This window comes from Sinohyriopsis cumingii, chromosome 12, assembly GCF_028554795.1.
Source record: "Sinohyriopsis cumingii isolate HCF-2022 chromosome 12, ASM2855479v2, whole genome shotgun sequence".
Classification (NCBI taxonomy): Eukaryota; Metazoa; Mollusca; class Bivalvia; order Unionida; family Unionidae; genus Sinohyriopsis; species Sinohyriopsis cumingii.
In genome coordinates, this window is record NC_142972.1 from 34,824,591 (window position 1) to 34,850,441 (window position 25,851).

Genomic DNA, 25,851 nt, shown 5'->3' on the forward strand with positions numbered 1-25,851 from the left:
TTTAACTTTTTTAAATCCTGAATGACTTTGACCATGAGCAAGTGATTATACATATTAATTATGCTGTTATCAATGGAATTTTTTATGCAGACTGTAGTAAAATACATACAGTCAGCAGGATATAAATTTGAGATAGAGTCTGCATTGGTCGTGTTCTTATCAAGCCGCATACAACTACTTAGTGAAATGGACAAATGTTGTGTGAACCATATGAATGACATCAGTCCCACATTGGATCCAGGTTAAAAGGACTTTTACACTCCTACTACTTAATCAACTCCATACAGTATATGGGAGACAGGTTGCATGTGGTTGGCACACATGGTGTTATGGTGGTAAGATGCAGTTTATGAAAACTACCCTTCCTATTATTAAACACATATAGGTACTTGCAAGTTAGGTCCAACTGTAAACAAAATAGACCCTGATCTGTCATCACATATTGCACCTGCAGAGCTGGGTCTGTGACATTTGTTAGTCGTAACAAGCCAAACATAGACCCAGATCTGCTGGCACATAATGTGATGGCAGATCTGGCTATGTACAGGTTGAAGATGGAAGAAACTTATAAGTAAATTTATAGTTATTTTTTTCATGTGGCAGTTGATAAAAAATAAAACTATGCCATGATTTTCATCATTAAAAATCCAATGGTGCTGAAGAATTCAGAACTTATTGGCTTCTTGTACAATACGTAAAATAAGATAATATGCTTGGATTTATTTCTTTTTAAGTTTGGTAAAGGCCAGTCTGTATGTCAAGCTAATACTCAATGAATAGTCAAACCTCTATCGTGTTAGGTTTGTGATATTGACTCCAAGGTCAAAGATATGAGTGACTGCATCGTAGACTGAAATGTCTTTGCTCCATTAAGGAACATCTGTAATGGATACAGAAAATATAAACCATTGAAAAACTGTAACCATATGGGTGAATGATTGGTGCCGAATCAATTATTTTTGCTCAATTATGTGACATCTGAAAAATTAAAAGAATCCATATGGTGAATAAGAAAAATACACTGCTAGTGAAAATGGTGCGAACAATCCAATTTCCAATGCTTACATTTCAATGTTTTGACTACTGTTCATAACTGTTTCAACTTTTGCTGTATGTGAATGAAAATCTTAAACCAAAACCTTAAGCTAATTGACAATGCTGATGTTTCTGTCAGAAAAATGACATGAGCTTGAAATGTGGACAATATTAACCCACGTACTTAGCTACTTCAAGCACACTTCATTTTCAAGTTAACACAGTATGTATAAGGTTTAGTGGCCACCTATCGAAAGTCAACAGTTTGCTTTGAAATATCCAGTTTCTTCCAAAGCACACATCACACAAAGATCTCAGCCATCAAGAAACTAAGGACCCCAACTTATGCAGATCTATCATTAAATAATGCAATACAAGCTGAAGAACTTATACAATGAACATGAAACCAATGAAACTGAAATTAAGTTGCAAAATATGGCATGAAAATACTGATGCCATGTAACCGCAAGAAAACTTAATAATATAATTAAAATAATAATATAATAATTTTGTTTGCACTAACTTGGAAGTTTCCAAAAGCAACAGAGCATATATGGTCCTACACACACATGTGCCAAAGACACATGTACACAAGGCAAGTGATTTTAAAAAATGGACAATTTTCTACTTTAATTAATCTCCCCTTACAATACATATTGAATGGGAAAAACAGTAAATATCAAATATATTTTAAATTATAAGAAAACACTGGCTTTCATCAGCTATCTTTATTTCACAAACTTGATTGCAAAGCTCTCTTGGAATGGAAAATACAAATGGTACATCATAATGATATGGTTGCCCTGGGTTACACATTAGTGATAGAAAAATTTGCACTATTCATGAAATCATCACATTAACTTAAACTCAGTAAGCTCTATTCACTGAAAAGGGCATCTGACCATGTTGTTCATTGTCTTTAGAAATTATTACAGGTCATAAACCTTTAGTGTAATCTCTTCAACAAAGACATATCTGCTGCAACTTTAAAGAAACAATTTTGTCTATCATACAAATTTTGGTTTTCTTTTAATACATTTAAGAAAAAATTGTGAATTATCCAGAGAAAAGACCAGTGTAAAATCTTTCAATAATTGGTAAAAAATGAGTCTGCAACTACTGAGGAATTGTTACTGGATTTAACAAAAATGAAAACTCGGGTTCATGGGCCGTTGGCTTACAAAATGATCTGAATATGACCATTCCAAGTATTGCCTGCAAGATCAATTTCCCTATAGGGAACAAAAACCCTTGTGCTTTTTCTTGTCAATATATAACTATTTTCTTTTTTTTTAAATCGGGTGAGGAAGATAAAAATGCTGATGCTGTAAATTTTGTTTAATTTAATGCCAAAAAAATTAAGAAATCTGAAATTAAATGAAAAAATTAATAAAGAAGCATACCTAAGGTACTGAAAACTCTTAGCTAAAATTTGGGCTTTTCACTCTCAGTTTTAGTAAATTTTACAATATTTTGAAGTTGGTCCATTTAGAATTTACTGAAAGTACATGAAGTTTCTTCCAATATCCGAGGAATACACTTCTTGGAAATGTAACTTTTACAGAAGAAACCTTTCAAAGCACAGCTTTATTTATCACAGTACAATATACATACAACTTCAAAAATTCAAAATAATGGATCTTTATGACGGTACTTTATTAAAGAGGGACAAGAAATATGTTTCTATAAAATTGTCATTAGAAAATAACCAGAGTATCAAAATCGTTAACCTGTAAAATGGAATATAAGTTCACAATGCATCAATGAAATAAATTCATGTTACAATACTATGAATCAAGTTGAAAATAAGCACTATTTTTACAACTGTAATAAAGTTGATGGGAGAAAACAATTGCTGCAGATTAGAAAATGTATTGCTTGATATTTTCGATAAAGGTAACTGAATTGGCACAACAATGAATGCATATTTAAATTTTCAATGTCTTAAATAGTACATTTAGTGTTAATGTGTATTTTTCCAAAAAAGTAACAAAATTTCAGAATTTTAATTATTTTATGAAAATAATAAAATCTCTGCAGACAATGTCCCAATTTAAAAGTTTGCCTTCTTTTTAACAAGAATGTTTCCTTCAAGCCTTCATATTAAAGCAATCTATTTCAACAGCATACTATGAAATCCATCATGATTCCTTTCAACACATGAAAAGTTCCTTATTCACTTAGAAGACAGTAATTCTATACTTTGCAGTGAAACTGAAGTATAGTCCATTTGCTCCAGAAGTAGACCTTACAGTTTCAGGGAACCTAAAAATAATTCATTTGCTCCAGAAGTAGACCTTACAGTTTCTGGGAACATAAAGAATAATTCATTTGATCCAGAAGTCGACCTTACAGTTTCAGGGAACCTAAAAAATACTTCATTTGATCCAGAAGTCGACCTTACAGTTTCAGGGAACATAAAGAATAATTCATTTGAACCAGACGATCTGACATTCTCAGTGAACCTAAAAAATAGTCCATTTGATCCAGAAGACCAGATATTTTCAGTAAAGCTAAACAGTCCATTTGATCCAGAAGTATACCTGAAATTTTCAGTGAGCCTAAAGAATAGTCCATTTGATCTGGAGGTAGACCAGATATTTTCAGCAGAAAATCTGTTTTAGTAATCCAGAGATGACTATCAAGTCCTCTAAGGTGTATACAACTCCCACTACAAAGAATTAGACTTTATTAGAAAAAGATTGCTTCTTGATCTTCTCTACTTTTATTGGTTTCCTATGACACCTTTCCCTGGAGTAAATTTGGCTCTTCTGTCCTATTTGACTTGCACACACTAGTGGACATGCAATTACTGTAAACTTCTGACCTACATACCCTAGTGCACAGGCAGTTATTGTAAACATCTGACATACAAACCCATGTGCACAGGCAGTTATTGTAAACATCTTTCCTATATTCCCAAGTACACATTCAATTACTGTGAACATTTGACCTACATAACCTAGTGCACAGGCAGTTATTGTGAACATTTGACCTAAATAACCTAGTGCACATTCAGTTATTGTAAACATTTGATCTACAAACCCTAGTGTAAAGGCAGTTATTGTGAACATCTGATGTACATAACCTAGTGCACATTCAGTTCTTGTGAATATCTGACCTACATTTCCTAGAACACATTTTAATCATTACAATATGGTAGCCACATCAATGACATGTTGCATGTCGAATAATACTTTGTGGAAACCAATCATCTTGAGGTGACCATGTGTGCAATGACCTTATGCATACAGAATATAAAAACAAATAGGAACATAAACTTTGTTCAACTTTTTCTTTAACTTCTAATTTTTACAACTGGACAAAATAGCAAGGATAATGGATCTTTTAAAATAAGCTAATGATAGCTGCAACCTATACAAGGACAGATGGATGAATCAATGGATTGATCCATGAATGAATAGAAAGCACGCTCATCAACAAAGAAGATAAATATTTCCTACTTTTTATATACAACTGTTTTTTTGGGTTTTTTTAAAACCTACCCCGAACTATTAAATCTTGTAACTGTTCATAATGTTATCCCCAAAAAATGCATTTATAGTGAATGCAATTCAGGGGATGCAGCAATTATAAGCATTAACATTTTTAAAGTAAATGGCCTTGCATTTTTGACATGAGCAACAGACATGTGGAAGGGGGTAGAAAAGGAAGAGACACAAGATAAATGGATAGATAGATAAGTAAAGAATGATACGAAGTACAAGGGAGAAAGGAAGAAACAAGATTACCATTAATGATCCATTATATGCCTGTCCTGTGTTTAATAGTCCTCTGTATAGGCAACAGTAGGGTATGGTTAATAGTCCTCTGTATAGGCAAAAGTAGGGTATGGTTAATAGTGCTCAGCATAGGTAATAGTAGGGAATGGTTAATAGTCCTGTGTAGGTTGTTGTTGTTGTAGGGTTTAACGCCATTTTTCAGCACAAGATAGGCTATACATGGCAGCCAGTATTAATGGTGGAGGAAGAAACCAGGAAATCCCCGGAAAGAACCACCGACCCTCGAGAAGCTACTGGCAAGCTTTCTCACATACCCACACTGGCCGAATCCAAGACTCGAACCTACGCAGACAGAGGTGAGATAGCAGTGATCCGTAACGGAGAGCGCTTTAGACCACTCGGCCACTCGGGGCCCCCCTGTGTAGGTAATATTAGGGAATGGTTAATAGTCCTCTACATAGGTAATAGTAGGGAATGATTAATAGTCCACAAAATAGGTAATAGTAGGGTATGGTTAATAGTCCACAAAATAGGTAATAGTAGGATATGGTTAATAGTCCTCTACATAGATAGCAGGGAATGGTTAATTGTCCTGTGTAGGTAATAGCAAGGAATGGTTAATAGTCCTTTGTAAGTAATAGTAGGGAAAAGTTAAAAGTCCTCTATATAGGTAATATTAGGGTATGGTAAACAGTCCTTTACATAGGTAATAGTAGGGTATGGTTAATAGTCCACCATGTAGGAAATGGTTAACTGTGCAGATTAGTGGCCAATTGGTCTCATCAACTTCAGCCTTTATAAATGTATATAGTCCGGAATGAAATTTAATGTCCATCAATAATTACTCTCAAGTTACACTTACAATGACATTTACCAATCACCTCTGGGCCACAGAATCAATAGATTGCTTTATTACCATAAGTACGAGCCAGTTACAATATTTGGTCAAGAACAAAGGTTTTGCTGAAGATTTTTTTAAAATTTGAGCCAGTGACATTGACCTTGAATCTTCTGAGACCAAACTGAATGTGCCTCTTCCATACCTCAAGTACAAGTCCTCAACAACCTTGTGTCAAGGTATATGGCCAATAACAAAAGTTATTACTCTAAAATTACTTTTCTTTTCATTAGGGATCTTGACCTTTGAATTTTTGTTAACAAAATCAAAAGGCTTCTTTCTTTCCCAGTGTGCAAGTCATCCACAATCTCTGGTGACGGTACCTGGCAAAGAACTTAAATTTGTGTCCATTTTTCTTCCTTCAGTTACAATGACCATTGACAGCTCGATCTGAAACTCAATAGCCTTGTTCCTTACCATCCACAATTTGTTTGGTAATTGCAAATGGCAGAGAATTCAAGTTCTTGTGAAAAAGCATTTTTTCATTTCTTGGCCAGTGACCTTTAATCTCTGATCTGTTGAACCCCAAATTAATGGTGTTCTTCTTCACCACAAATGCATGCCATCCACAAAGTCTGATAACTGTTGATGGTGGAAGACTTGATCTATTATGCAAAAACAATTTGTCTTCTTTTAAAAGCCATATTCTTCACCTCTTACCCTGAAATCTATAGGATTCTCCTTATAATAAGTGCAAGCCATCCACAAAGTTCAGCAACTGTAGATAGTGGACAATTCAAGTTATTTCTTGTAAAAACAAAATTGGTAACAGTGCAAGTCCTCCACAAACTTTAGTCTATAACTAAAGTCATTATGCAAAAACAACTTTATTCTATCCATCAGAGCGAACTTGACCTTTCACCTTTTGTCCACAAAAGTACGAGGCTTCTTTCTTGGTAACTTTCATCTTCACTAGCCAAGGTTCCGATACGATAACCCTATCTACATCTTGGCAGATCGAACAAATATATTGGTACTTTGTCCTAGTGACATCTGTTGGATACACGAGTTGCCTCCCTTAGTATATAATGCCAACTAACCAATAGCATGGTGCACTGTACACTGGCTGAAAATGGTGAGGGCAACTGACCTAAAAAGGATACTTTGGAAGCTTAACATTGAAAGGATGACTATGTACCAGTGGGAAGCGATTACAGGTGTATCTGAGTGAAAGGTAATTGTGCAAACATGGACCAGCAATGGAAAATTGCTTATTTATCAGTCCAATCAAGCTGTGTGATCCCCTTGTTTCAATCATGTAGGAAAATTGTTCAAATCTGAACAACTTAATTTTGATTGGATGTGGTGGCTTGCTGCCACATCCAATTTAATTCACAGACTGAAAGAACAGAAATATCTGCTCGATACACCAAGGTGTAGATAAGGTTATCGTTTCAGAACCTTGGCTAGTGAAGATGGGGAACTATAGATAGTGGACAATTTATTAGTTATTGCACAAAAAACAAATGTGATAACATTATCCTAATACAATATACTCTGCCATAAAGCAGGAATATAAAAAAATGAGGTGAGACAGAATAGAGAAATGTTAAAGAAATAGGTCAGAGAGCAAGACGAATTTAGAGCATGAGGGAAAGAGTGAATGAACACTGATTGAGAAGATTTGAAAGAATGAGTTCTTATCTATAATTCACCCACATGCAATTTATGTTGAATGAAGGAAAATAAAGAGAAGGAAGACATGGGAAATAATAGCTGGAGGAAAAATTTCTAGCTGTGATGGGAAAGAAGACAAAATGAAGTTAGACAGGGTAAGGTGGGAAGAAATATAAAAGAGATAGGCAGACTAGAAGATGTAACTGAGAATGCACAAGAAAGTGGGAGAAAGTGAGGAAAGAAAGGAAGAACTAGAAATTTGTCCACATAACAGATACCTATCATTGTGATGCAATTTAAGGGCAAAGTCAAAATGTGACAATAGCTCCATGAAAATGTTGCAGGAAAATGATGAACATCAAATTATTTCAGCTTTTCATAAAGTAAACCTTGTGAAACATTTTATTTCCTTCCATACAGCCCTTACAATCTTAAATTCTCAGAACTTATATATTTTACCTTTATTTTGTTATACCTTGTCAAGAATTTTAACATCTTTGCCTTATATCTTGTAGTAGTACATGTTTACATTTATTTGGTAGGGTTCATTTTCCAAAAGTTAAGCAATTCTTTTGTTTTCTTCAGAAATTATCTTATTTGCATTATATAACCAGTATTGTGATGACAGACCATTAAATCCTGTGCATGCGTGCATACATACATACACAAAAGAATGTAGCAAGTCCAAAAGGGGCCATAACTCTAAACTTTTCACATTAAATGGGAAAGTGGAACCTTATTTAGGTCTTCTTAATATAAAGCCACCTATTAAATTTGGTTTCAATCCAGGAACATATTCAATATTTATTTAGCAAAAACAAATGTGCAAAGTTTAAGTTAAACAGGAAAAGTTCAAATCAAGCTTGACCTAGATCCTGATAATATAAAGCCCCACGGCAAATGTTTCTTCAATTTATAAAATCATTCAAAAGTTTACTGAGCCAAAACTAAAGGGCAAAGTTCTAGATCCAATGTGGCCATAACTCCATAGAATTTGTTAAAAAAAGGTAAAATTCTAACTCAAACCATGAATCGCCTCATGACATGTTTAGTTACAATCCATGAAATTCTTCAAAAATTACTAAGCAGAAAATAAATGTTCAAAGTTCTATTTCAAAAATGGGCCACAAATCCATAAAATTTTAGCGGAAAATAGTGAAAACTTAATTTGAATTCAGTATCTGTAATTTAGAGCCATATACCAGATCTGACTTTATTCCATGAAGTGCGTCAAAAGTTACTGAGCAGACACAAAATTGGAAATGAGCAGCACACCACTCAATGGAAAAAAAAATTCGCAGCAAACAGCAAGTCATAAATCTGGTAAAAATAAATATCTCACAGACAACATAGATGTCATGTTCCATTGATCTTTCAATTTAACAATCAAATTACAGCCTTCTCATTTAGGAAAGCGAAAAACTTCATTTGGAACATTATAGGAAAATGCTGACTGAAAATTGAATACCACTTAATCAATCACTGTACTCTTCTAATAAATATAGGCCCAGTTAAACTTGTACATAAAAAATCAAGAGGTTCTGTGATTCCATGGAAATGTGGATAATGGGACTAGGGATAGAATGCAAACCCAAACTGGAATTAGATTTTATTTCACAACAGCGATGTCATACAACTACATTATATTTTTGATGTTCTTAAAACTCAAAATGCTGATCTCCACTGCATCACAGTGGTGGTGTGCATTTGGACAATACACTTTTAGTGACTGTTTATTATGAAAGAATTTGATATAAAAATTAATTACATTCATATGGGTCTGACTTTACATGGAGCCTTGAGAAACAACTAATGCCTCTAACAATTGGCAACTTAATATACAAAACCTTAGAAACACCCAATCATCTTTACAAGGAATAACTTCCCAAATGAGCCTTGAAAAATACTAAGTGACTTGACAGTTAAATCTTATTAAAATATTACTGTTATTTCTCATTTCATTTTAGCTTAAATAATTCTTATTAATCTGATAAGATCTGCAAGAAACACTTCACTGGATCTCAAGATTAGAGTGATATCGGCATGCAATTTCAGTGTGTAGGCATCTGTTTTAAACTAAAATTGCTGATTTTAAATATCAAGTTGAGGCAATGAATATCAAGAAAATTGAGTTGATCTGCAAGATTTCGGATCTGACTGTAGACCTAATCTAAAATTAATATCAAAATACATTCCTTGAAAATTTGTAAAGATATAGTGAAATATTTATAGATTGCTAACTCCTAACTAGATTTTTTTTAAATATCTTTTCTTTGCACACTGTCTTGTATGGAATTTGTCATAATAGTACAAACTTTGCTACAGACTATCTTAGTGGTCCAATGTGACCCTCAGAAACCCAACAGGTTCTAGCACATATTGGGACAAGTGCTTATATACCCTCAGCGGAATTCTACAGGGAAGCAACTACAGGGCAAGCCAGTGATCACAGGGGCAACTACACTTTCCTAATGTTAACAAAGCCGCACCTTAATTATTAATTGTGATCATAAGCTAGATTACAAGAGTACATACATAAACTAAGTTAGGAAATATCAGCAATGTTCAGCCTCAATGCAGTATATAATTATGCGAGATGAAGACCTAATTATCCCAAATAATAAATAGGGTGATAAAAGATGTTACCGAGTTTACTGTGATAAAATCACTAATTTATAATATATTAATTTAAAATGTGTAAAAGATTATTTATGATCAATTTACATGTACAAAATTTAATATAAATGGTAATCACGTCAATCTTGAGTTGACACTGGATAACAAAAGCTATTAATGAAAAAATCATTAGGAATTGTCTGTAAATGTTGTCAGCCCCCATCCCCCCCCCCCACTATAACACTGAAAACCCTGTGATCAATGAACTTTATTTCCTGAAATTCTGATGTCTAGACTGCCTGCCCATTACAATATCAATTCTAACAACAACTCTCCCCATCATAAAATGCAAAGCTTTTTCTGACTGGTTACTAAAAATAAGTGAACCAGGAATTCCAAGTGGCACTCGAACATGAATCTTTATCTGTGCCTGACATTGATTTGGTTGTCCATACAAAAGAACAAGGTCAGAGAAAGAGGTAGCAGTGAGGATAACTGAAGAGAAAGCAACAGTGCCTGCAGGCAAAATATGAATACAAAGGGAGAAAGGGGAGTTGGCAGGCAAAAGTAATGCAGCAGTGAAGCAGTGAGAACATATGCAGAAAGAGAAGGCATGTAAAGAAAGTGTTACAGAAAGCTTTATTATCTATGACGTAATAAATTAAACATAGGATAATAAATTTATATTAACTTTAGAAAAATATAATTGCAATATTTTTATTCTTTTTTGTGTTTAAAATAACTGTACAGAAGCAACACATCTGCCTGCTTTGAGAAAATGACCTAATTGCTAGCCATCATAGTTGTTGACATAAACACTAACAAATGTTACTACAGAATAAAGTTATGCTCATCCCACTGACATTGTGTCACAGAAGACCAATACAAATAATGGTGATTGTGAAGGAGACTTTTAATTTAAAAAAGTCTTTCAAATTTTTAATCTGAAATGGAACTATATATACAAATAAAAAGTTAAACACCAACATTCATCATTAAACTGAATACACAGATTTTAAGAAAAATATTTGAAAAACTCAGGTCCCCTTCTGGATCTGATGGTCATGGACTACATGCATACACTTATCTACCCCATAATTCTCCTAATTGATGGCAGGATTCTTAACTGCAACTGATGTTGCAGGATACACAATTACCACATATATTCGTTATTAAGTCTGGTCCAAATCCAAACACTGACCCTGACCTACCATCGCATAATATCCCAGCAGATCAGGGACTATGTCATTTGTTCTTCTGATTAGTCCTAGCAAACTACATAGACCCAGATCTGCTGGCACATTATGTGACTGCAGATTCAGATCTATGCAGTTTGCAGATGGATCCATCTTGTAAGCAAGTATATATGGTACTCTCTGTGTCACTGGAAATTATAACTACTGTCAAGATGAGATTCTAATATCTGTTTTGGTGTGATCATAAATTTCCAAATCATTCTACCGATGATTAGTATATATTTACATGAATGAAACAGCAACCTGTAATTATATACTGATGTAATATACATCAAAATAAACTATTTTCAACCTTCAGATAAACTGAAAGGAAAACTGAAAGGACTAAATGTAAGACTGCATTCGGGTAATGTATACATTAGTAGTGTAACTATATGTACACCAATACACACATACATTATTAGTAGTGTAGCTATATTTATGCCAAAACACACATGTATAATATGCATAGTAACTATATTCTATGGCAAAGTAAAACAGTGACCATTCATTAATTGTTATACATGAAGATTATGTATGTACTGTATGATATGCTTACACATAAAACGTTCCTCTTCTACACCAAGAACTATGCACACTATGTCAAGATACATTCATATAATCTTCCAAATGACGGAAACAGCTAGAAGCTAAGCACACCCTGATATCAGAACATATGGACCAGTGATGAGGAAACTATGACCAATGAGTTTATCACCTGCTTTTACATGATTTGTAATTCATATTAAATATGGACTAATAATTAAATGGGTAAACTATGGAGTTGTATTTACAAATTACAATTTTAAAGAAATTTTAGACTGAAAGTTCTATCGACTGGAGCATAAATTTGTTTGTAGTTTTTAATATTTACGTAAATCATACTGAGCATTTTTCCAGAACACTCAAATACTGCACAGATTAGTTTTTACCTCAAGGTTTGTGGGATTATCATGAATGAGACAACATCATGTTACTTCGACGATATTCCTTACACAAATGTGACTGGTTGGTTTTCAAGAAAGGAAATTTTGCCCAAAGAAATGTTTTTGGAGCAAATTTTGTTGACATTAACATAAAGAAAATATCTTTTCAATCTCTCAAATTCAGCAATTTTTAAAAGACATCTATATATCAGATAGATGAAGAGAAGAAACTCTTCCCAGTCCTTCCCATTACCTGCCCTTACCACAGTAATGTAGCAAAAGTGTGCTCTGCATTTCCATGGGGGAGGGGGTGGGTCTGTGGTTTAATAATAATGCAATTATGCAAGTAAGCTCGAAAAAATTCAAATATTTACTTTCTCCTTTGAATACATGCCCTGATCACATTAATGTCAGGAACAGGTAAAAGGAGGAAGAAATTCTGATCATTCAACCTCTACCATGGGCACCCTTCAAAAGAAGAATGTCTAGATTCCCTATATGAAGATAAAAACACTTTCTTAACATAAGAGCAGCACAACTTCAATCATGTAACACTGGACAACTTTACGCAGATAAGAAGAAAAAAAAGTCTTCTTACCGATAAAAGTTCTAGCCTAAACTAGTAAACATGTTAAATCAAATTGAGAGTACTGTCCTGATGTCTGGTCATTTTAATGAATGAAAGCAGCTGATGCCACTGGGTCACATTCTCATCTCAGCAGAGTTAGATCTGAGAGATACAAATTTTAGAAGGCTGACTGTGCATGCCTGCCAAAAACATTTTATTATGTCTCAGACAGAAACATTACTTTCCAATGTGAGAGCTGCATAGATCACTCTGATCTCATCAGCTGAAATCTTAATTAGGAATATCTGACCTTCGTGTACTCCTGAGTACATTAACCATATTAAGGTAGATGGATTATCTACTCTTTCCTAGCCATCACTAGGAGACACGGTGCCCAACACTTTTCTCCTATGTATTCCAAGTAATGCTGGAGAGCACAGAAAGGGTTTTGCATCTCTGCCTCTCCTGTGTGTTTCAAGTAATGCTTAAGGGCACAGAAAGGGTTTTGCATTCCTGCCTCTCTTGACATACTGATTGATGACAGAGTGCACATGATCACTCTTTGTCTGCTGACAGCAACACACTCTTAGGTACAAAATGTGACTGCACCATCAGGACCATGTAACCATCAAATCTAATCTGTAATTTTTGGCGTCTTTCAAAAGGGCATGCAACTCATTTTGCATGACCAAGCTAAAGCTAACAGTAAGCATGTCTTGTAATTGTGCAGCTTCAACAAGGTACTGGCTAAAAGTCTTGAACTGACTAAGCAGAGCTATGTCAAACCCCACAAAGGATTCCAGTTAGGAAATAGGGTGAGAGCTTTGAGCCTATTAATGTCAAAACTTAGCTAGCAGGTCTGATAAATCTTTATCATAACCAATATTTCCTCTGCCATGATGCCCAAGTATGTCAATATCACAGAGCGAGCCTTTGATGGTTGTCAGAGCTACCTCATTTCTCCTAAAAAATCTAGAGAAAAAAGTCACCCAAAGGGACGATGCTGCTGATGCATAGTCCCCGAAAACATCCCATTTTCCCTCATAAGCCTTCAAACTGACGGGCTTTCTAGCTCTTGAGACTCTCTCAACTTCAGGTTGACATTTATTAACTTGTGAGGCTCTCCCAAAAAAGCCTAACTTATTGTGGTTATCCTGCACTATGGAGATTGTCCTCAGCAGGCATTATTCCATGAGTGGCAGAGTATCTGGTCTGTTAACAGATATATCATGAAGCACTGGCTTGCCTGTTAAATTTGGCAGCCAGGTAAATAATGTGGCTTGTTTGCAAGGCTGGAGGATGGCTTAAAAGTGTGCTGGATGGTTGGATGAATGTTGGGATGGTAAGCTGTGGCCAGTTGTATGATTATCTAAGTTCTGGGACAGAAAGTAAAATGGATGGACCAGCTCAATAGACCTCTGCAAAACTCTGCCTATCATGGAGTATGTGGCATTTCTTGCTCATTTCATGACCTTTAATCGCCAGTCGATTGGCACAGTTGGTCAGCCAGTTGGAGTTAGCTCAGAAATTACCTTGACCATACAAGATTTTGGTATTCCACAAAAAAGCTGCAATCTGAATGGAGGGTTTGGGGTCCTCCCACAACGGGGTATCGACAAGGAAGCACCCCCGATCTGGGGGTCCAGAAATGCATTTTACAATCATAAAAAACTGCTTTCTGGTGCAACTTATGATCATAATATATAACAAAATAATCATTTGAAAAACTAACAAACTTACCAAAAAATTTCAACTTGACTTGAATAATTTCACAATATTTACTGTCACATGAATTTGTTCTCCAAAACTATTGGTGCTTAAGTTATTTCATGTGCATGTCAGTGTTCACATCATAATTAAATCACAATAATTTCTCAATTTTTGCAGCAAATATATTATAATTCTCTCTTTTCATAACAAATCTGTAAAATAAACACCCAAGTACATCAACTATATACAAATAATCCCATACATTCACTTGTCTTTTTCTCTAATGGACACAACCTGTTGATATGCCAGTCTAGCTCTTTTTATGGCTTTGGCAAAGATTTGTTTAGCCTTCCTTTTTGACTGACTTTTTTGGCTCAATGTGCAATCGTTTCTTTTCCTTCTCAAACTCGAGCCTTTTTCCTTTCAAGCTGGTGCTTGTGTTGGCGACATGCAGTGCGCAGTCTGACAGAGAGCTACATCTGTTCTCTCATGCAAGAAATCTTTCTTCTTATAGTAATTAAATGCACTTTTTCCAGATGCCTTCTGAGCTTCAATTTTTCCGTATGCAGCTTCTTTTGTAGGTAACATTCCAAACTCTTCCAACTGCGATTAACATAGAACAGAGGTCACAAAATGCCAGTCCTCTAGCCTTCAGTTTTCTTACAAATGGACCAACTGAATTTCCAAACTTTTCACTCCAGCAATTCCCATTTCCATATGTTTTTTAAACCTTTATCTAAACTTCTCGTGTCATGGTCTCTCTTAACAACACGGGACGCCATTTTTTGCAAGAATACTTCTTTTTTCCATTGCTATCAGTTTCCATTACACAAAGATTCACTGGACGAATTTAAACTTTTGACCCATCAGAATACTCTTTACGAGAGTCATGGGCTAACTAATATATGGAATAAATACATTACAAGGTTAGTTGTGGAATGGGACCGAACAGACTGTTTTTTTAAAAACCGGATCAGAGATGATAAAAAAACCCAGACTATATCAAGAAAAATCGGATTCAAGTCGGGAGAAAAGCAGAATTCTGCTTTAAAACAGAGACAAATCATGTCTGCTTTACAAAATTTGTGGCACAACAGATGGACCAACTCAACAGATGCCCATATGGCTCTACACACCACAGAATGGCAGGCCAGTATGTGGCATGGTTTGCTGGTGTGACAGACCATGGTCATCTGTCAATATGGCTGGCAAAATCCGAAAAAATACCCCATGAATCTGGGCTTTAGGGCTCCATAGGCCATGCTCTCCCTTTAACTCCAAGCCACTACTGGAGGTTACATCGCTTCCAGTCCACTGAGACTTTACTCGTTTCTTCAGGTTTTCTTGCAAAACCAGGACCAAATTCCTTCTGGGCACTTCAAGCATACACTGCAGTTAGAAGTCAATGAAAAGTGAGACATGTTGTCTTTGATGACTGTGGCAGTGAAATGACCAGAATAACAAAATGTCAGAAATAACACCCTGAAAGTTAACATAAAATAAAAGTGGAACAAGAGAGACTCATATCATGTGTGTCCTCGTCAACATAAAATCATGCACTTTTTACATTTGATTGTCATTGTTTAACTGAAATGACAAAAATTAAAAATCAGAAATAACATCCTGAAATGTTAAATATAACAATAACAACATTAGGTACTTAAATAAGTAAAATTAGATGCAGTGTGTGCAAATAAACAACCATCAACAAGCACCAACGATACCATGTTGCAGCACAAGTTCAGAAAGAGAAAATATTCCACAACTTTCTCATAAATATCAATCCAAAATAACATATAATGATTGCAACATATAGTAAATATCTTTACACTCAGTACTAAACCAATTTGTCAACAGATGGTCAATAATGTATAAGATACATCTTGGATTTTATCAGAGGTAATGGATACATGTGAAGGCTAAAACTGGGTAAACAACTGTAGCCTAACTACAGTAACTAACTGTGGTAGTTGGAGGTAAAGGAAAGATGTGGGGAAAGTTTCTTCCCTTTCTCCATAAAGTGATATAGACCTGAAAGACTAGAATTTGTCTTTCCACAACTGCTGCATTTGTGAAGTACCTGAGCTTCTTTCCTAATATTACTGTGGTCGGGGAACATGTTCAAAGTTGAAACTGGAGTTGCAGATGTACATAGATTTCAAAACGAAAGGGCCTAAGGCTGTGGACCTCCCAATCATAACACAACCTGAGTAAGGAAGTCAGTGTTTTCCATTAAGGTAGGTCAATGTTCAATAAGTATAATATAATATCCTGTATTGCTATTGTTAACCTGGAAAACATGCATCAGAAATGTTCAGCGGTGAGACCTGATGCAGTAAAAGAAGCATTATATTCAACTAAAATGTTCGTAAATTACAGTTAGACCATAATGATCTCAAGTGTCCAAAACTGCAGTTGTAAACCCAAATGGAAGTCAATGGCTTCTTGCTGCATCTCTCAAGAATTTTTGGTGGTTTTTTTTTTTCTAAATTTCATATGAGAGTGGCAATCATTTTTTCTGCCCTGAGCAATGCTCATGTAAACATGGCTTGATGCCAAAATAAAAGCAACTGTTGCTTTTCTGTTGTTTTTCCAAACGTGCCTAAGAATATGAATATTCTGTCCCAATTGTTTGAACTTTTTTCATGAAAACAATGGCAGATTAATGCATCTGAGCTACTCCTGTCAAATTGGTCTTGTGATTCCCTGTCAAACTTCGCTGAATCTAATTTGAAACCCCTGACTGGGATCCAAACTGGACATGGATTCTGACCACAATGATTTATTTTCATACTGTTTCCTACTATTTTTCTAAGTAATTTAAGAGTCATTTCAGTAAGACTTAGGATAAAATCATACAAGTTGGGAGGTATGGAGCAGCAACAAGCCATATTTACTGATGCAAAAGAACAGGGGAGTTATGACCCAAGGAATTTCACCAAGAAAAATGTGATCTGAGGAAATATTGAAAACTTTCCTTATAAATTAATTTCTAAACTGAACATAGAGCCCAAAGTTATCAATTTTCCAAAATGAACTAATTTAATCCATATCTGAATTTTTATTTCTTTGAAAATGATGAGATGGAATCGAATGATACAAAACATCTAATATTAGTATGACAAAATAAATGTACCCTTTCATCTCAAAATCATGTCCTTCCTGTTTAATGCTTTTAGAAATGTATTGTGTCAACGGTGAATAACTTCCCATACTGCAAATTAGACATTCACTGAATTTCAGACAACAGATCTGAACACACATGAGGAATGAAGCACAAACATGCATGAAGTTATGGTCAATAACTGAGAAAAGCACTTCTACGCACAGATGAGGTAGATAAATAGTTATATAAAAGGTATGATACACAAATAAGAGTTTTAAGGAAAATTATGTTTTCTGTCCCTCATAGCCTTCTAACTAAAGAGAAATTTGGCCATAAAAGTGCACCTCTGTTGATTTTACAGTCTGGATTGCTCTTAAATTTTAAATTAAAAAATCTATCAATTAATTTTAAATTAAACAATCTCAAATAAATAATATATTTATTCTTGAAGCTAATTTTTCTTCCCATCTCTGACCTTGGTTCAAAATTATTTTGTTTCCAAATCTTCAAATCTGATATTAATTTAATGCTTTTTTGTTTTTGGCAGCACTTTTAACACATTATTGGCTATATCATAGCAAGGAAATAGGAGCCAAGTGCCTTTCCCATTGGACACACCAAGGCAGCTGACCTAGACTGGTCTTGTTTAGATTCAAACCCACGACCCCTGGATTAGGAATCTAAAACTCTTTCAACAGAGATTATATGGCTCCCCATGTTAATAATATGGAAGAAAAGACAGAAGCTTTAAAGTGTTTTTTATTTTTATTATTCACATAATTTGAATTTGCCCTCCAATAAAATTATGTTACGAATTAAGGAAGATATCAGCACACAATATCCATTCTTATTTCACTGGTTTTTCTCTGAGACTTTTCTCCAAGACTTAAATATGGATCTCAAATGATGAAATTCTTTTAAGATTTTCATAATTATATAAAAATGCAAAGAAACCTGAAGAAACAATTCCAAAGATATGTATTGATGTAAAAACTCCTGTGGGGACACTCACCAAACAAAATATTGGTACTGATGCTAAAATATCAAATGTATGCAAATGTTAAGAATTTTCTCCAAAATCTGTGCAATAATGGTAAGAGTTTGTTTTTTTAATTAGTAAAAGCCAAATGCATTCATTTTTTATGCAATTATTGAAGTAAATCTCCAAAGTATGAATAATAGACATTTTATACTTGTAACAATAGAGTAAAATGTCATACTGAATGTTTGAAATAAATATTTCAAGGAACAGAACCCCAACTGAAAATAAAATGGACATTTTTTTTCCAATTGAGAGGAAATGCAAAGAAAAGAGAGATTTATTTATTTTTTTATAAATCTGTATAAATGTCCAAAGTTTTGCTAGAGAAATACATGTAGTAAGTCAAAAGTGTATGTATCTTATGTACATGCTTTATTTTTTAAGTATGTACAATTATCCTTATTTTGCAGTAATTTCTTTGTTCCTGAGATTATACAATCAAGCCTCAGTATAACAGACTTTTTTTTAACAAGCAAAACCTTATTCAAAGACAATTCCACTAAGAAAATAAGCAGTAATAATATGGCATATTTTTAAAACCAACAAAATTTAAAAGAAATTTTCAACATCAATATTGTTGCTGGTTTTCTACTGTTAAAACTGTGTGCGGTGACCTGTCTGAAACTCTTGTATGAACATCAGTAACACACTGAGGTAAGTGTCCCTCTGTTTTTCTGAGTTAGTATCATTGATTGAAACCATGTAACAAGTGCATCAACAATCAACAATATGTAACTAAATCTAATATATTCTTTCATAAAATAACAAGTAAGCCTGTGCACGTTCCACAGTGGCTTCTGTTACTTCATTAACCCGGCTATCGCTGATGTGGAACCATCGGCCTGGTGGCGCCATAATCTCACCGACATTATCTTCTTCCACTTCTTCTTCCACCCTGTCTCCCATTTTGAGGATATTCTCTGTGTACTGGTGGAGATATTCATTAACAGAGACCTGACGAGTGCTGAGGAAGTTGGTCAGTGTGCCGATATCAGGTCGGACTTTTACGTATGCCGTGTAGTGGCCGCCCTTCAAATTTCCACTGTGCTCAACCACTCCATAAAGAGAGTACAAGATTTTTTTCTGGCCCCGTTTGACATTCTGCAAGAAGAAATAACTGGAGTAGAAAATGGATCTTTAAAAATTGATGGTTACAAGAATATATGAAATGACAAATGAATTAAGAGTAGGAAATGAAAAGGTTTCTAAGTTTACATGCTTTTTGTATCTACTTATATACAAAGATACTTTTCTCCCCCATATGACTTGCAAGAACTTTGACATAACATTCATTCTACAATTGCTGACAATGCAAATAAATCAAGTGACTCTGCAATCATTAATATTCTTGTCTTGGCCTGGTATTCACATGGTAGTTCAATGATGTTCTACTACAGTATCATGAACCTTACTGATGCCATAATTCCTTGACATGCAGTGAGTATTTGTGAGCAATGATGTGAGAGTGCGTGTGTGATTTGGATTTTTAATGTATCTTTTTTTTTCAATTTTTCAGTCATATCACTACGATATCTGCAGTGTGGCAGTTTATAGTGATGTCTAGCACTGTGGCATCATGCTGCAGACATGTAGCATGATGTCCCTCCCTGTCACATTCTCCTGACACCAGGCCAACCCGTCCTAACACTAACCTCTTAATGTTGAGCGCCAAGCGAAACAGCTGTTAGTACTATTTTTTTAAAAGTTTTTGGTATGATTCAGCCAGGGATCTAACCCATGACCTCCCACATCTGTGGCGGATGCTCTAACCACTAGACCACTGGAGTAGTTCAATGATGTGAGAGAATAAAAATGAATTATTGTTTTACGCTATCCCCTTTAAATTCTTTCTAGTAAAATAGGTTTCTTTGATAATACTCATCTGATAATAATACTTTACAAATAGTACCACCAGCTTGCAAATCCAGCCCTCCAAGCTAAAAGTTTTAGTCATGGGAGCTAAATGTTGTCTGGTCCCATATGTGGCATTCAGACAGAGTAAGCTCCCTTTCATATAGGGACTAGTAACTGGATTAACATTTAGTGGAATGCACCCTCTCCTAGTCGTATGTAACTGAGGGAAGGCTTGTAGGGTGTATCCGAATTATGAATGTATCGGTATCATTGAAGAAACATTTTTTTTTAAAAAATTGGTTTCTTCTTTAAATACGTTACCCAATCAAAATACCTTAGGAGATTAGATAAGAGATTATGGAGTTACATTCTCATACCCTGCCGAGACCATCTGTGATCCCTGTAAAGTATCTGAGACAACTTCTTGATCAAGAACCCAGTACGAGCAGACTGTATGCCCAGATGCAGCTTTTGGAAAAGGGAACATTTTTCTCGCCTGCAGATGCAGCAAAGTCATCAACTGCAAAATAACCTAGGAAGGTAACATTTTGCAAGGTGGTGATCAGTCCCACCAGATCTTATTTAGCCTTCTGGGATGAAAGCTCTCTGAGGTTAAATCTAGAGAAGGATGACTCCAAACTCCATCCCATGGACTGTATAATGTCACCTAGGGAAGAACTTTGCTTGACTGTGATATTTGTTTCAATTGCCCAAACTTCATGTGCTGGACTGCATAACAAGTTCACATAATTTGGATTAATTCTCCATATGCAGAATGGATAACCAAAATTATCCAAGACCATAGAGCCTGTACTGAAAAATCAACCTTTCCTCCACCCATATCATCCTTTCCCTCTCTCACAGTTAACAGACAGGAGATCTCTCTTTACACTGGTATGGTACCACATTCAAGTTCGAAACAAGACAATCAGATTACCTCGAGTTGAAAGGTTCATGCTAAAGAGGTTTCACCATGAAAGACTGGCTGTCTCTGAGTGGGAGCTTGAAGACTGGCTGTCTGTGAGTGGGAACTTGTTCTTGGGAATGATTTGGTTTGGATTTTTTGGTTTAATGCCATTTTTCAGCACAAGATAGTCTATATAAATTGGCCAGGATATTTGATGGAGGAAGAACTGGTGAAGATTCCAGAAGAACCTCCAACCAATGAGAAGCTACTGTAAAACTTTCTCACATACCCATGCTGATCAAGCCAAGATTTGAACCCACAACAACAGAGTTATGATGTGTGATCTGTAAAGGTGACCCATCGCCTCCCTAAACCCCTCTTGGCAATGAAAGCAGATCCATTATAAGTGACACTGATCTGCCCTGTGGGAACTGTCTTTGTTTTGTCCTCTCTTCTGTGCTAATACAGCTTTTCAGAGATCGTGGAAGGGTAACCTTTATGATGATTCAAGCTGTTTCATTTCAAAAAGCCAAGGTAGAAAGTTAGCTATCTGACATATTGATACTTTAAATGGAGAAATGTGTTCACGGTACACCATTGTGAGAAAATTCTCAAGTTCCCCTCAGACTTTGCAAATGGAGGGCCTTCCTACTCAAGCGATTCTCTCCATCTCCTGTGAGAACTTTGTTTTTGAGGGCTTGGTAATGATTCAGATGTGCAGATTCAACAGCTCATGGATGCTTGAGCTGATTAGAAAATATCTCTATTTTTCTGCAGCTAGATTTATCAAGTCATTTGTCCATGATTTTTCCCAGCTGAGGGGAGAAAGCAGGATGATGCAACACTCTGATTCTAATGCTTTTTGTAGCATGTTTGGAATCAGAGGTGTTGAAGGGTAAGCACGTTTCCAAACTGTCCCATCAATGAAATCAGTGTTAACTGCAAAGATCTTTGGATTTGAGTAAGATGAGACAAAGGTTGAGAGTTTTGCATTTCACTATGTCAAAAACAGTGATCGATTCCAGCGGTATATATGTGACTGAAAATCAAGGAATAAAATGACTATTCTGTTTGTATTACTTGATTATATCAGGATAGCAAGTCAACAGATACAATGAGTCTGCCCAGAATATGATGAACTTGTACATGGATTTATCACTGATGGCATCATATTAGAAAATCATCAAAAAGAATGCAGAGGTCTGAGGATTAGTTTCCCCCTTGCCTGATACAATTCACAACAGTGGAGTTGTTGGATAAGATGAAAATGCCCTTTCCATATAGCTTCTCATGCCACCAATGAAAAAGCTTTTACTATGGTTTTCATCTCTACTACAGTGATATGCAATAGATGATCTTGAGTGAGCCATAGGCCTCCTGGAATGATGGAAGATGTGCACCAACACCCATTATACTTGCATCTGTACAAACCATCAACTTCATAAGTTGTAAAAGCAAGGAAACACCCAATGTAAGCCAAGTGAGGTTCTCGCATTTCCTGAGATGGGACCTAATATGCATGGTGACTTGTATTGTTTGTTCCAAGGGGAAAAGTTTTGATCTCCATTGGGACAATAGTATCATTTTTAATGGCCTCATAAATAGGCAACAAAGGACAATGAGTAACCCCAGTAGGCAGAGACACTGTTCTGTGCCAGAACTGAAGCCACTGTTTAACTGATTTGTAAAGTGCATTCCTGAGGGAGACATAGTCTGTTCATGGAGTTTGGAACTCCATACCCAAGTTGGTAACATGTTGGTATGATATTAGAGTTTTCTTTATTTGCATGGAATCCAAGTCTAAGGAGGAGTGAAACAACGGACTTTATTTCTTGATTTAAAATACAACTCACCTGGTGTTTTTAAAAAATGTCTTCCAGGTATATGGATGTCATGGACTGAAGTGAGCTATTATTCTATCCATAATATATGTAAAGACACAAGGACTTATGCTGAATCTGAAACGGAGTACTTGGAGCTGATAAACTGACTCCTTGAAGCAAACCAAATGAAAGATATGTGAACTGACACATGCACATATGCATCTTGCAGATTTACAATGATAGTAAAGTCTCCCTCTAGATAACATTTAACACCCACATTGGTGTTTCCTTTTGGAACTATGGTGCACAGATGAAACAATTCAGAGTGCTTAGACCTATGACTGGGCAAAGATTACTGTTGGCCTTTGGGACCAGTAACAATCTTAAATAAATACTTGGTGATTTTACATTGTGAACAGTCTCTACTGTCCTTTTCTGGAGAAGTTTGCTGATTTCTCATTCTAGTACACCTGCCTTGAATGGGACATTACAGACATCTGAAGCTTGTATGTTATAGGATCAGTAGGACTGCTTTTCTGTCTGCTGTATCACAGAAGCATCCTTCTTATTCCTTTTCTTATCTCCTTGGTCTCTGAAACTGTCTGTGGGAGATTTGTTTCTTTATCAACTTGCTCCACATGGCCATTGAAAAAGCGGTTAGATGAGAACGGCTGCAATCTAAACTTAGCTTTATGGTGGTCCTTTTAAAGGGTGGAAGTGAAGAGCACTGCATTTCTTTAAATCAGATGAATATTTCTTGTCACTGTTAAAACATTGGCAACTGTGTTCTGTGTAGTATCTGTGCCATCAGTGAGAGAGATTTCCACATGTCTTGTGGGAACTATGCTGGGGCAGAATAAACCATCTATACATTTCCCTGTTTATACTGTTTGCACCTAATCCTTGCCCATGTTTAAAATCAGCAACAAAAATTAACACCGACAATGATATACAGGTGTAGCCAGCTATGTATTCTGCTTTATAATTTATTGATTTTGTAGGTTTAACGGCCATTTTATAGCCCATGATAGGTTGTACATGACAGCCAGTCAATTTCATGCAGAAAGAATCAGCTACCCATATGGACAGAGGTGAGATGTGTGTAATCTTTAAAGGTGAGCAACTAAGACAACTCTGACACCTGCCGTAATTAACCCAAAAAGTGAATGTTTCTGGACTGGTACACTATGGTATGTGAAGTTACCTGTGAAAACGGGCACACATGGCAACTTAATCAGTTAAAAATAAAGAAGCATCGGTCTCAGTAACTACAAAGTAGGCACTATATGCAAAATAATACTGTGTAAATTGTAAATTTACTGTGACAAACACCCCAATACACTGTCTAAACAGGTAAAGTCACTTAAGTGTCACTTTTAGTAACTAGGACTATAAATTATCAATAGGAAACTTATACAGCAAAACATGTGCAGTATCAACTTAAATAACCACTACAACCCTGAGTCTTCATTGGCACAAACATTACCTGTACAACACAATAAAGTTATCAATTATATGAATGCCCTAATCTGAGAGGCCATAAGAGTGACCCATGCAGGTAAATAAGGAAGGCCACATATGCTTATGACTGACAAAGTTGCAATTCTACAATAGAAAGAAAGATATTGTGTGTGAAAGAAAGGAGAAATATAGAGAGAGTATACTTCCTTGAGAAAATAAATTCCTCAAACTTACTCTAATTTTGAGCATCTTCCAAAATATCATTTGCAATGTCTATCAAGAGGAAAGCACAAGATTAACATGGGATTGGGTGCCAATCAAAAGATCACTCTATCTGATGGTCACACATGAGGCCAGGCAACATTTAGCTTTCATAGCTAAACATTTAGCTGGAACGACTAGATTTGTGAGGTAGTGGGAGTGCTGCTAATCTATCATGATCAGGTAAGGCATTCAAACAAAAAACAACAAGGCAAAAAGACAAATAATTATTGCATGGGTTGGCAGTAAAAGAAATTCCCAGTCTATGAGTTACAATATTTATATTTGTTATGCAAAGCCTCTCAAATGGTAAACAACATAACCCCTTGATTGGGATTTCCATATCATTGTTGCAATCCCATCACAGATCCTATTAGTCTCACCATATTTACATGCAAGACAAAAATGTACTGCATTTGCTGACATCAGGGTTGTTTCTATATGTAAACTCATGCAAAGGTTCTGATCAAAAATATCTCTGGGCAAAAAAATGGATGAATTTTATATAAAAAAATCATTAAGAGGCTCAAATATCTAAAACTGCTCGCTCAAATGTATACAATACATAAAAATATGTTATCCAAATTTCACAAGTCTACATCATGCATTTTTGGGCTTCCAGATGCTAACAGAATACAAGCACAAAGAGGATGTGTTGGCAGATAATATCTGGACAAAATCAATATGTCCTGGATGTACTTGCAGTGGGGACATAAAAAAAAAAAGCCACCACCTTTACGCACTGGCATGGGGACATAAAAAGCCACCACCTTTACTTACCTGGCAGGGAACATATTAAAAAAACAACCCCCTTTACTTACTTGGCAAAGAGCACTACAATATGGAGCCAGATCCAGGACAAAAGGAAACTCCACATGGCGGTTCAACTTCCTCATGTTGTTGATTCCAAGCTAAAATCACAAATCACACATCTACTTATTATAAAATTCAAAATAAACAAGGGTTATATAGATATGTCTTGCCTGTTTTTCTTTGAGTTACATGTCTGTACAATAACTTAGTATGTAATACACATTTTTGTTGAATAA

General features: G+C 35.5%; 1 protein-coding gene across 5 annotated transcripts in view; it reads right to left on the minus strand.

The window, feature by feature from the left end:
* Positions 1-1,748: 1,748 nt before the first annotated feature.
* Positions 1,749-25,851, minus strand: part of LOC149786238 (ubiquitin carboxyl-terminal hydrolase 45-like) — an 86,552-nt gene continuing 62,449 nt past the window's right edge. For 4 of the 5 annotated variants that reach the window (XM_089976609.1, XM_089976611.1, XM_089976610.1 and 1 more), the window contains 2 exons: positions 25,624-25,713; positions 1,749-19,597 (listed from right to left, as the gene is read on the minus strand). In XM_089976609.1, the coding sequence (XP_089832735.1) occupies positions 19,238-19,597; positions 25,624-25,713 (450 nt within the window). In that variant the 3' untranslated portion in view covers positions 1,749-19,237. The remainder of the gene's footprint in view (positions 19,598-25,623; positions 25,714-25,851) is intronic. The other variant, XR_016424892.1, reaches the window with a different exon arrangement.